General features: G+C 36.4%; 2 protein-coding genes across 2 annotated transcripts; one reads left to right on the forward strand and one right to left on the reverse strand.

The window, feature by feature from the left end:
- Window positions 1-712: 712 nt before the first annotated feature.
- RB195_016921 (uncharacterized protein) lies at window positions 713-1,216 on the forward strand (the record flags this gene model as incomplete). Its single annotated transcript, XM_064183672.1, has 1 exon — window positions 713-1,216. The coding sequence occupies one exon, from the start codon at window positions 713-715 to the stop codon at window positions 1,214-1,216; it is 504 nt and encodes a 167-aa protein (XP_064039553.1).
- Window positions 1,217-5,593: 4,377 nt separating this feature from the next.
- RB195_016922 (uncharacterized protein) lies at window positions 5,594-13,663 on the reverse strand (the record flags this gene model as incomplete). Its single annotated transcript, XM_064183673.1, has 3 exons — window positions 5,594-5,624; window positions 7,862-7,956; window positions 13,589-13,663. The coding sequence occupies 3 exons, from the start codon at window positions 13,661-13,663 to the stop codon at window positions 5,594-5,596; spliced, it is 201 nt and encodes a 66-aa protein (XP_064039554.1).
- Between the last annotated feature and the right edge of the window lie 419 nt (window positions 13,664-14,082).

A 14,082-nucleotide genomic window follows, 5' to 3' on the forward strand; every position in this document is an offset into this window, starting at 1 on the left:
CGCAACTCGTGCGGAAATCGACCACACACTTACCAACCGGAGGTGATGTCTACTTCACGTCCCGGTAGTACCATCCTTTTATAGTGGAAAAGAACATCTGCTATCAGCAACGAAGGAGAGAGGAAGTATACGATTGCACACTTGAAGACTTCTTGTCCCAGTGTGATTGAAACATCGAGGACGATACACTCCTATGAGAGCTGCCAAGAGGACTGCGATCGTGTGCTGAACGTGCCTCGAAGCAAACTTGGATCAACTTAGACCACCAAGGAATTGTTGGAAGGTAGAAGGACGTTGACGCTTGATCTAAATGCATCGAACATCGAGCGGTTAGAAGCAAGCACTAGTGGCGTTTCGGCAGGATCTTTCAGAATACAGCCAAAAGAAGATTCGGGAAGTAGCACAAAGAAGAACAAGTCAGAAGAACAAAAGAAGTGCCTCTGAAACCTCCGTAAATATATTATTTCGTTAGCAGCCTTGCTGAGCGAAGACGAGATTCGCAATTCTTCTCCTCGCGAGATGGGTATGATTACGAAGAGGTTATATTCGAACCTTCTCTGTTCTTTGACTCCTATGACAAATCTCCACCGGGAAAGCTCCACTACGGACCTGATTTTGTATCAGCAAACTTTCCTTGCGCTAGTGGGCATCCGCTCCATGTAATTTTAACGGTGCACATCTTATTTTATCTTCAAGCGGTCTTATCTCCAGAATGAGAGGAAAGTGTTTACCGAAATCATTCGCACATATCTACGACACGGGATGGAACCCTGCCTCAACAACAAGCTGGACTGCTTCAGGGGTTCAGCTGTATGGCCCACATCTAGAACCCGTCGAGAATCATACAGAATTGCCGGGAATACCGCCTGCCCCCGTTCTAACCTTCGTCGACTATGAAAAAGTCTTCGACAGTGTAGAAACGAATGCAGTACTGTCAGCGCTGGTAGATCGAAGTGTGGATCTGTCGTATGTAAGGACATTAACCATTAGCTACGATAGCATACAGCTTTTCCACCGCTCCCTCATTATACCTAGTGGAAAGGGTTTACAGAAAGGCGATAGTCTATCGCCGAAGCTGTTTACGGCTGCATTGGAATGGAAAGCGAAATCACTTTCTTGGGAAGAAAAGACCATACGTGAAGAAGGGACAAATCCTAACAACCTTCCTTCTGCGGACGGAACGCTCTCTTTTCGAGAAGTGTCGGTGAAGCAATAACGATACTCAAGAAACTGAACGGAGCACTGAAGACTGGGAATAGACAGAAAGAGGACACAGTGCATTAACAACGCTTGCTGCGAGGGCGGAGGAGTACAACTGGAAGGCTTCCAAATCGTGGAAACTTCGTCATGTGTCTACCTTGGACGTTCTATTAATATGGAAAACTACTTGAAGGAGGAACTGAATAGAAGGATGATAGCAACACGGCCAGCATTCGTACCGTCTGGGAAGCTACGGACCAATTGTTGGTGAAGATCTCCGTGCTTATCTGTTCGACTCGACAGTTCTTCCACCGCTCGATTACGCAGTGCAGACGTCGGCAGACACACTGCGTAACCGAGAGGTGGAACTGCAACGTCTAGAAAGCCATTCTCTACCCAAAGAGCCCTCGAGAAACGTATTCTAAAGTTTACCCGGCGTACACAACACCTAGCCGGTCTTCGCAACTTCGAAGATGTATATCGAAAGCAAAGGATAGACGGAACGGCCACGTTTTGAGAAGATCCGACGATAGATGGATTGAAAGGACGCTGGAGTGAAACGCAAGAGATGCTAAGTGCCATCGAGAGACGGTCCCATGAGATGGGGTGCATGGATGAAAGGATCAGCTGCATATGGCTCAACGAACGTCACTCATGAAACTAGAGAACACCTTGGATAACAATGACGGGGAAACGAAACTAGTGGAAAAGATGCTTAGCTTGAACGTTCAGTAAAGACGGACCATCTATCTATTTAAGTGAGTAAGTAAATACTTACATACAATTTTATATACGTATATACATATAAATGTTTATTAATGGATACATAAATATGCATGTGTACATGCGTATGCATGCATGTACATATGCATGCATAAATATGCACGTATGTGCACATATTTCTATCACAATAAAGTCCATAAACATAAATATGAGGCAAGCAGTACGAAAAAAAAAATTTAAAAACGCCATGACACAGGAAGGACAAAGAGCTTCAAAAATTCAAAAATAGTCTAAATTATCAAGGTTTCTCAAAACTACGCACATATTTGTTGCCTTTTGTATGGTATACATTCAAAGAAAACTTTAGAGTTCACTTTTTTTTGTTGTGAAAATTACACAAGAAAAGCTGCAAGAGTCAAACATTACTCATTTATATTAGTATCTAATACTTAAACATTACTTATAATATTATTAGCTATAGGGCACGAGCGTCCTCTGTTACAGGTACCTATTCAACCACTCTGGTTTTGTCTTCTAATCGCAGGCAGATCAAACTAATCTACACATCTACATAATTACATTTATTTTTATTCATTTTTCTCGTCACTTCTCTGGTATAAATCTTCAATGCTGCCAGAACAAGAAAACAGAGCTGGACTCTTTTCAAAAAAAAAAAGCCAGAAAAAGCGAATAGCTGGCAAACAGACAATAAACTCTTTTATCGTATTTGTTTTTGAATGAGGCAGCGATCCCAATCAAACTACTTCATTGGAATAAACAAGAGAATAGATGTCATTGGGGAAACAATTAATCAAGATGCACTGAACAAACAAATAAATAGATGCTAATATACCATGGAATGTGTTCGTGTGTAGAAACCCTAGGCAGAATAAAACCCTTAGACAGAATGAAATGGTAAAGGATGAAGCGTTCACCCGATATGTCAAGTCAGAATTTTTATGCCCCCAGTACAACGTGACGAAGGTAATTGTATGGCACTAGGATGGATTCGAACCATCGACCAATCCGTGCAGTCACGGTCGAACCTCTTTCCGAAATGTTTACAATGCTTGTATGTTTATGTTTATGTTTACATAAAATTGCAAGAAGACGGTTAACATGGGAGTGAACTGTTTCTATTTTCATTCATTATTTAAGACATCAAAAACTGTGTAGAGGTTAATTCTCCGCAAAAACAAAAACGAATTCGATCAAAATCAAAGTGAAGCAACCGTAGGCGGTGCTCTTCGCTTTGACTCCGAACGAGATGTGGGCATATGTATCTGTGATTGGAAAGCTACATAATTAAGCTATTTCTTTGGAATAAATAAACAAATTCACGAGAAGTACTACAAGAGTGTATTCTAGAGAATTTCCCGGTGGCAAACGGTGTTTAAGCATTGTTTATTTCTTGAAAACTGCTGACGAGCTATGCGTAGTGTGTTTGCATAAAATCACACAACGCAATAGGAAATCCGCTCGTTCACATATGTCAACAATTGTAGTAGCATTTCTGGTTACCCAGGATTTGGTTTTCTCGAAAGAGCAGAGGTTATTTTACTGTAGACTCGATGAAATGAAGAATTCGATGTCAGGACGTTATTCAAAGAAATTTACAGAAACCACTACCGATTTTGGGAACATTTCTCGATCTGAATCACAATGTCAACCGTTACTGTTTATTTTACCACCTCATTTATTTAGTCTCAAGAAAATGCTTCAATTCCGCAACACAAGACGTACCTGTAAGCGTCTTGTAATTGAAGTGAATTTGAAAGTAGTACCTTCTTCAAGAAATTTCTAAAAAAAAATTGAGGAATCTCCTAAAAAAGAAAAACCAGGAAAACTCTCCATGAAAAGCTCCATTATACATAGTTTTTCCTTAGTCTCAAAATAAAATACTTCAGTTTTGCAATACTAAACGTATTTGTAATCCTCTCGTTATTTAATTGTACGTAAAATTGTTTTGAAAAACTTACTTTAAAAAAAAATTGGAAAGGTAAGTAAAGTTTATATATGAATGCACGCAATTTTCTTTACAGTAAAAATTTTCCCGAGCTTCCACAAAATGTTAATTCCACTATTGTCTTTGATTATCTTGGAACCATACGCCAATAAGTATAGCCTCACAAAAACATGAATAGAACTGCTTTAGTTACTAACTTTTCAAGTATTGTTTATGTTATAGAAAAAAATAGACTTTCAGTTTATTAAAAGTTTATTTAAAGTTTTTAATAATAATTTCAAAGTTTTTTCTATAAATTTTAGTAGAATTCCCCTACGCGAATCAATGTTAGTTGCTTATACTTGTTCTAACGTTTTCTTTCTTACGTTTCGACTAATTTTGATGTGAGACTTAATCCCAAGACGTCAGCAGAGAGCGATGAGGTCGGCTTCGGAAGATGTTTGAAGTGAATTATAGGTTTCCTTCAACGAGAACGAGATCAACGCGTCCTTAAAATGACTCATATTTCATTTCGATGAAACAATAATGAAAATGAACTGGACGTGTTGGTTTCCTAGTAGAATTTGATCTTCTGAATTCTTTAGAAATTAAACTATAAAGAAAAAACACGAAATTTCACTGATAAACTTGTCCAAAATCTCTAATTGTATGTGCTGCTACTAAAAAGAGAATATTACAAGAACAACATATTATAACAAATTAGTTATAAATTGGTTCAGTATTAATCAATCAGTTTATTATATAATTACAATATACTAAAAAATTATTACATTATCATAATTTTATTCAGAAGGTTTTTTTGGTTTAGACTTTTTAAAAAAAAAAGATGTGACTGTGTAATTACAGCAATTCCTCTACTGTTCAAACTATATAGGAATTATAATTCCGTAATGAATTTATTTCCTTTCAAACTACATTATTTTATAAATTATTATACAATTCTTAATTAAGATCACATGATTCCATCATTACATTCATATACTCAAAACTTCCGGATTATTTCAGACAATTTATGTCTTTTCTTCTTGCTTTCAAAGTTTATATGATGCTAAATATTAATAATATATTAATATTAATATGCTAAATAAATAAATATAAAATTCAGCAAGCTTTAGAACAAAAAAACATTCTACGAGGGAAACGAACGAAAGAATAAATTTTAATTGTCGGATCAGGTTTAGAGGAACATGGGGGAATTAAGTTAAGCTAAAAGAGCTTATATTAAGCAAAAAAGAGAAATAAGACTGAGTTAAGCATCCATACGAGTTCGTAAGGTGCCTCACGACAGCAACATACTCTCTTGTTTCACCAAAACCTACACTTTTATTGCAAAATTTTATTTTTGTTCTATTTTTATTCATTTTTATTGTTTTTAAGTGTAAATTTATGTTTTCTTCTTTTTCTTGGAATTCGTGGGATTTTCTAAAAAAGAAAAAAAAACATAAACACAAAAAATACCTTTCATGGGATTTTCAGGAGAAGAGAGAAAGCATAATCGTACACCTAAAAATAATAAAAAAAATTATTTTTTCAACGCTGGGATTTTTTTATTTCTTGGAGTTCTACTTTGCTAGTGATATATCGTAAAGAAAAGCTCACAAGCATGAAAGGTCTCTTCAAGAAAAGAAGGAAAACATAAACGTAAAGCTGAGTTATGTACTTTTCCTTCGTATATGTAGATGACGTCATTTTCGCATGCACACGTTACACATAAATGATAACGTCGTTAACGTTCCTAAAACAGCCTACAATATTAATAATATTATAGTAATTGAACTTTCAACTATTACTTTTAGCATTGAACGTATAGTCAAAGTCATTAAACTTAAAAATAACAATAACTTCGAAAAAAAAATTTCCGCTTGTAAAAACGATTCAAACTACACATACAATAAAATTTTTTTATGTATCTTATGGGCGTAGACGTTCTTTTCTTTCTCCCTGTAAAATTTTAACATGAGGTCTTTCTCTCAATTTCAAAAATGTTCCGATAAATAGCGCTACCGCAAGAACTTCCGCAATTCCAGACAGCAAAAGAACAATGAGGAAAGAACCGCATAGTAGGTAAGGATATTTCAGGAAGTTGGACGGGAAAAGTTTTTGGAGCTCAAAGATTGGACTGACGCGCATATTCTTTGTGAATGCGGCTGAATATGCGCGAATGACAAATCGTGAACACGCTAATCTAAGCAGCGATTAAAGTCGAAGCCATAGAATTTGGATCACGGGGAGACCCGCCCGGGAACGAGCAACAAGCACTAAAGGTTATTATAAACAGCTGGAGATTCATCAAAGATCGAGAGCTGCTCCGCCTCAGCACTCAGAATCGAAGAAATTACGCCAAAACACTTGAGATTTGAGGAAGTTACCAGGATGGAAATGTTCACACGGATTCAAAGAGAACGATTGTGAATTGGTTCTGAGAGAAAAACTTCTGGTTCGTGAAGACATAGATCTTGATGGTGCTGTCATTGTCACCGTGATAACTCAGATGGATAAAATTACTAAATTTTTGTTATTTATTCATTTACTGTTTATTTTATTATTATTTGATTTTAAAGTTATTTATTGAATCTACATTCCTCTAACTCTATTCTATAGTAGAAGTCATAATCATGAAGTTCCAAGTGGAACCAAAAAAGAAACTGTCATAAAATAAAAAACAAAATTAAATTAAAAAGGAAGAAAAAACTATTACTAGTAAGATAAAAAGAAGTGATGATGAAGTAATTTTAGTACCTTAAACATTCCGCTCTAGCTAATTTTTGAAGTTAACGTTTTTAACGAGAAATTTCTTGCAAGAAAATATTTAACTTTTTGTAATTATTGTGAAACTTATATGCAAAACGATGCTGCGATCAGCATAGAGATGTTCGCGTGGCTTTTCGTGATCTCCCTGCTTCCTCCCACTAAATCTGATAATAATAACTTTTTTCATCTCATTCCCAACGTTGAATAAGTTTCACGCTAAGATCCGGCAAAAACTGATCTGCCCTAATTGAGTTCATTCATGTGACTCAACGGAGCGGAGCATACGTCACGAAAACGATCACCATGAAATAATTGCTGCTAATTTCAGGTTCTGTACGATTGCATCATGCGTCAAGAAAATCTAAGTTCAACGTAATCACATGGTATACGAATGATTCAGGGGAATGATCCTTCTCGGAACTATGAAACTATGAACTCTTGATCAGCGCTAGGATCAAAATATTACGAGAATGGTTAAGCATTGTTGGCAGCCCGAGAAAATCCTAGGAATGGAGGTGAAGAAGAATTAAGAAGAGAAAACAAGCGAAAAGTACATAAAGAAAAAACGATCAAGCAATTTCGAATTCATCGCGACCATAAGCAAGAGAAATCGATAGTGATGAGAAATTATCACTTTATCTCCCAGAAAAGTAACAAAAACAATTCCCCACAGGATTACTGGTCCGTACTTTGAGAGATTCGAAATTGACCTCTGTAAGTATCTTCGACGGTAAAAAAAAGTGGACAGAATGATACTATAGAGAGAGAAATGCATTTTTACACGTATTTTTATTGTCGTGATACTAGTATCACCATCAGTTTACTGAATATTATTTTTCGGATCATTATTATTTGAACGAGTTTAAACTGATCACTTTCGAAGAGAAGACTCACTGAGCCTCTTAAAGAACGATAAATGGGAACTTCAGAAGAGTCGTGAATCTTTCAAAAATGGTTCAAAACTTCGCAAGTAACAAAAAAAAATACATAAAACCTCAACACTCTGGAGTCATGTTGTCAGAAAAAAGTTGGGGAACATCCTTAGCCTTGACAAAAAAAGAAGAGAAAAAGGAGTTTGATAAGATCACTGTGTGTATCTGTGGAAAAATAGGAGTAAAATTTCTTAAAAGTAAAAAAGGATTAATTAAAAGAAAAGAATTGATTGAATTGATTGTAGAAAATCTCAGCGAAAGCGGTAAATGAAAAAGCGTAACATGACACCTCCTGGCTGAATGACATGATGATTGATTGACAGTTTGAGGTTTGATCTCTTCAGTGATTTGTTTGACAGCATGAAGTGTTGATCTCAACACTTCCTAGGATTCCGCCAGTTTCGTGAGGAAATTTTCTTCTTGTTTTCCTTAAAATTCAATCTCAACACAAAATCATTTTTGACATTATTCTTCTTCGCCAACATCATTCCTTTCTATAAAACCGTGCTAAAAAGAAAACATTTTAGTAGCAGTAGATGAGGAGAAGAGAAAAAGAAAAGAGAAACGAAGTTTTGAGAAGTTTCCGAAATAACTGGTAACTTTTGAGGGAGTGAAAATTATGCTTAACACTGTAAAAGATAAAATAGAGGCACTTTCTACCGGGTCGCATATCTCGTAAGCTCTTTTAACGACCTGTGAGTTCCTTTGCAAAAAAAAATTGACCATATTTCCCTCATTGCTTCAAAAATGGAAATGACCCATTAAAGCACGTCGAAGTCGTTGCTAAATATATTTTCCTATATAACTGGACGGAAATAGCCCGTTTGTGGATTCGTCCGTAATTCGTTCCTTGAACTAAAGCACATACGCGTCTAGACATAACAACAAGTGCATAGACTTTGTACGCGACCTACAGCGAAATTTGCCTCATGCTGTGTCGGTCGCTGTCGCTTGAGTTAGGCCCGTTTTATTCAAACACCACAACCATCGCGCGAAACAACATTATCTTGGATTTGTTTTCAAAATACCTAAAAAAGACATTTCAGCTAAAGAAAAATCAGTGGCAGAGTTGTTTATGAAATTTCTTCAATAGTCAACAAGACAAAATACCCAAACCTAGAATGTACTCTCAGATATCCACAAACATATGTATATGACCCAAAGGTTAAATAGAAGACCGATACGGCGCTAAACCGCTGGGTTCAAAAGCTGAACAATGATGCATTGTAACAACACAACAATTTCTATATTTCTACTCATTTTTATCATCTTTTTCTTTCTTTTTATATATCTTTTCCTATTTTTCAGGTCTATTCTGGCCTCTCTAGCACCGAAAATTTGAGTAATGTGCTAAAAAAAATGAAGCATTCACTAATTATTTGAAACATGAAGGGGTCTTCATCCCAAAAAATGCAACCAAATCATAAGAAATAAAATAAAATAAAGAGTAAAAATAGATAAATAAATGACAGAATAAAATAATGTTATGGTAAATAAAATTGATATAATGAATAGAAATAATACTGTACATAAAATGTAGAATATAATGTGCAAAAATAGTGAATAAAATAATCAAATAAATATACAAAACATCTCATGTCTAGGTAATCTCTTGTTCATTTCTAATATTCAATTGTCACATGAGTTAACGATGATTCATGACAAAGAGTAAGAAATTTCGGTTGCTTTTGAACTTCTGTGGAGTCGGCAACGCAGCCAGTTTGTTTGTTTTTTTGTTCTTGTCGCTTTTGCAGGATCTCAGTAATTCCTTAAAATTGGGTATTAGCCCGCAAAAAATTAAAAAGGTAAAAGATAAGGGGTAAGAAAAAGAGGATGAACTTAACATAATAGACTTTGTTTGATATTTTGGAAGGCTTTCTAAGTCATTATAGAAATTGAATCAAATAAAATGATAAAATTTGTAGGTATTTGTCTGTGGTTCAGAAAAATCATGCAGTAAATCATGTAAATGTCACAGAAATGGCAAATAAATTAAACACACAATATCATGATTTATTATCAGATTAGTTTCACACAATGATAATGATATTAGTTATAGAAGCCAGTGAAGAAATGAGAAACTTCAATTATAAGAGAACTTATGAAGTTCCATTATAAAAATTCTGTCGAGTTAGAAGATCGAGGGGAAAGAGCAACAAATAGTTACAACAAATAGTTTCCTTGCAGAATTTCTGAAAAAATAATTTCTAAGCCATTAATATGGATGTTTTCTGGAGTTGAAACATGTGAGTTCAGTCAATTTCTCAACATCTTCAAAGTAATGATATTACAACCGTAAGAAATATCAAATTGTTCGCAATACTATTTAGATTACGAATATGTAACTATAATATTACTTCCCGAGAAATACATTCATGTCAAAAATCATTCCTTGGAGCTCAATTATCTCGGACTCAGCCTTGTTAATGTGTAGCCGCAAGTAATTTTTTTTCGAAAAGTATTTAAGTGATAGGTTTTGAGAGGTCTTATCATATCGAATCGATAGAGCTCGTGCTCACGAATTTAGATTAGATAATTAATTTTGTGTAGATTTTATGGTAGAGATCATAAGATCACATTGTCACTGACATTGTCTTTTTCGCCTTCTGTTGAAGAATTAGCTATTCTACTGTATCATTCCCACAGAAAAAATACTTGAGGGTTAAATCTCATTTGAATACAAAAAAAGAAAGTGGAATTGAGACGCCACGTGGAAGCCGCGTGGTGAAAATCAAGGAAATAACAAGTTGTCGTCAAGATTACGAGTCTAGAAAATTCCACGCTACATAGATATTAAGGTACAACGGAGGGTCGCCGCACTTTTTTCCATCTTGATTGAATCCATTGCGTGAGGAAATCCTTGGGAAAAGTTAGAGATGGGATTGTGGATTGCTGGATCGGGGTGGTGCCGCTCTTCCCTCCCTAATCGTCCTAATATAGCGGCGTGAGAATCACTTAATTTCCTACGAAGTAAGTTAGAACTATGCGCACTTCTGATCCTTTAGCAGCCTATTCATTGATTTTACTCAAATAGGTTGGTGAAAGGCAAAACGCATTATTGATCCTCGACCGCTCGCACTTCGATGCGGCGCGTACACAAGGACGGCACGTCACAACTGAGATCGTCGTAGAAAATAGCATCTTCCGCCATTTTTTTTACGAAGGCAAGGGAAAGATGAGCAGACCTACGCTGGGTTTTTCAGTCTATTACATGAACTCTACCGCGCACTTCCTTTACCAGAGAAGTCTGTGAGTGAGGCACGTCTGTGAGTTGAAAAGCTCAGAACGTGGTACCCTAGCACCACTTATCTGTGGAATTATTCCTTGATAAGGATGAGATTGGGTACCAGTTTCGACCCTCTTTGGATCATGGCATTAGTTGAATTATGGACTAGTTTTCTTTTTTCTTTTTCTTTTTTTTTTCTTTCTTTCTTTCTTGTTCTAGTTCTCTTGTTTTGCAAAACAAAGATTGTTATTGATCTCTATTCTGGCTAACGTTCTGGCGTCGTCTCATTGTTCAGAGCCTGGAAAATCAAGATGATCATGATGCTAGTAAACCAAGTTCTAGGCTCTGAAGAAGGCGACGACACCGAAACGTTAGCCAGAATAAAGATTAATAACAATCTTGGTTTTGCTCAACAAAACCAGTACATGATTCCGAGGTGAAACAGCGAAACGTTAGGGAGGACGGATAAAGTTTCACCGATAGCTCGTTGGCAAAACAAGAAAACATATATTAAGCCATATTTCTGCACCGTAAGTCAAACATTCGTCGCGATGATGGATGGCTCGAAGAATCATATACAAGGGCACCTATAACTTTAGTTAAATACAGAATATTACCTCCTCTTGTCATTTTTAGCCACAGAATTTCTGTATCCAAAGCACTACTCTATTTCGTTACGGTTTTGTTCTGTTTTAAGACTCTAGTTTTATCCGCGAGAACACCTTGAGTGCATAATCAAGTACACAAACTGATAAATAGACGAATAAATCAGGAAAACCTAGTTTGACTATGTCCTGGATATCGCTACGACCCCCGCCGTAATAGTGAGAAAAATGATTGAAGGTGTGGGAAATGAGGGAATTTCACAGCATCCGCACGTTGGGAGTAATCTGCTAGGAAACAAACATGCATGGATACTGTAAACATTGCAGGATCTGCATGAAGTACAGTAAGCAACACACGGAAGCAGGATGGCCGACAAAGCGTGGCAGACATTTGGGGAAGCGATCTCGCCTCGATCGAATCGAATGAGTGTACCGAAGAGTGCAGTACTATGTAAGGAGTCTAAGACTTAAATTTCTGTGTTTCTGAACAAAAATTACATGGTTTTTTTTTCCTGAGGCAAAATGTGAGCCTCTAACCTAACTCTAACTTTAACCTCTGAGTAACTGAGAGTCGAGCAATTTGTGGAGGAAAATGAAAAAATTTTACACCAGAGATGACTTGTGAATCACATGAATCGTTCCTTACCTTATGGGAAAAATCGAAAATTGAAAATTTTAGCTTGCCGCATCCAAAATAAAATCCATAATTCACAAGAAATAAGACAAATGTACCTGCGTGGCCTCCCTAACTACATAGAAGTTTGTGTTCGCCCGTAATGCTTCAAGATTGGCATCGGAATCCAACTCAGCCGTTCCTATGTGTTTTGTAGATGGAAGACGAGGAAGCCATCGAATTAAAGGTAAAAATGAAAGGACACACATGTACCCTCCTAAAGCTCCAGCCAAATCAAACACAAAAGAAATTGGAAAAATTAGGAAGTCGAAAAGAAATCGCATCGGAGAAAGAGCCAGATCGACCATACGGACCTCCGTGGCATCACGGCTTCTACCCTGCTCAGAACAACCACATTTCGCCTTTTAAAGGAATTGCCATAGTACTGTAGATGATACTGTATTCAGCTCGGTAAAACACATCTACATTATCTTGATATCAAAGCACTAACCTTGATAAGCTAATTTCAAAGAAATTCCAGTCATTTGCTTCACTGCCTGCTGTACTGCAAGACTTCTGCTATTGTGATGCGAAAAAGCAGGAAAACAATCGTTCGAACAGACGAAAATGCGATTGAGGAATGAAACCAAGCAAGAAAACTTAGGAATGTTAAACTTAGCAGACAGTGGTTTTTTTTTTTTTTCAAGTAATGGTTTGGCAACAGCCTTTTTGTATACTCTTGCAAACTCTTGCAGAAAGTACCCAAATGGTTGCACAGATCCTAGCAGAATTCTATTCCCGTTTCCTAGAAAAAGAAATAATGACCGGGAACCAGTGAGAGCAATAGCAATTATATTGCCATATAACAGATAAAATAGACAAATAGAAATGAATAAATAAATACCAGTTGAGACCTTTTCAGTTAAAAAGTAGATGAGATAGGAAAGCATAGAAAATGTTAGCAAATATGGCATAGACCATCTACACTATCTTTTTTTTCATGGGAATCAGCATGTTTTCTTTGGTGTACTGTTTTAAAAACTCCGGCATTATATCCTTCCTCATCTATTGAGCGCTTTATTATCCTTTTTTTCCTTAATCTGAGCAAAAACTTTAAGCATGGTGCTGATTCCAGGGAAAAAAAGTTTGTTTTCGGCCTATGCACCTCACAAATATTCAAATGCTATTCTATCTGATTACAACAACGAAAAGGTCTGCTCCTAAGGAGCACAAGAGAAATAACTTGAAATTGTTGCCACAATCTTTGAAGATAAAAATCATAAACTCAAATTCGCAATCATAGAAAGAAAATCATTCATGGTCGTAACTAAAATCATAGAAACACTAACAATGCAATTCACATAAATGCAAAAATCATGCTATGTAGAAACCTACAGTGAGATTCAAGGAAAAATAGGGAATTACCGGTAGCCACTCAGGTGGAACTAACACTACGATCCACGAAGAGCAGACATATGATGAGGAAAGATTGTATGATTGTTTTCAAATTTGTAATCGTACCAGGATCAAGAAAGATCCCCTTGAAATATGACTGAAAGATGCATAAAATACCTTCAAGCTACGCATATGAAAAATTTTGATAGAAACAGATAACATCCCGGCTTTGAAGTGCAGAGAGGGGACCATCAATATCCTGTAAATTCCAGGACTTATGTAACCTAAGTTGTCTCCAAGAAAAAAGTTACGAATAACATCGGTATTTGTGAAACAGGTAAATAAATAAGAACGGAAGAAAGTGATAAAAAGCTGGGAACTAGATGTTTAAGATAGGGACTTCCTCTATCTCTGAGTTCTTAGAAAAAAAACAAGTTTACATAGCAGGAATTATAGAATTCGGCACCCAGTTTGTTCAACTTTTTCACCTTTCCAATTGTTTCCAAACAACGCACGGCTGTTGAATGGTCAACGCTTAGTTCTTGGTTAATCTCTCATGTTGTTTTAAGCGGATCATACTCGATGATTGCCTTCAGCATGTGGTCGTCAACTTCAGAAAGGCGGCCACGACTCTCTTTATCTTCGAGGCTCATATCGCCACATCAAAATCT

This window comes from Necator americanus, chromosome II (genome assembly GCF_031761385.1).
Source record: "Necator americanus strain Aroian chromosome II, whole genome shotgun sequence".
Taxonomy (NCBI): Eukaryota; Metazoa; Nematoda; class Chromadorea; order Rhabditida; family Ancylostomatidae; genus Necator; species Necator americanus.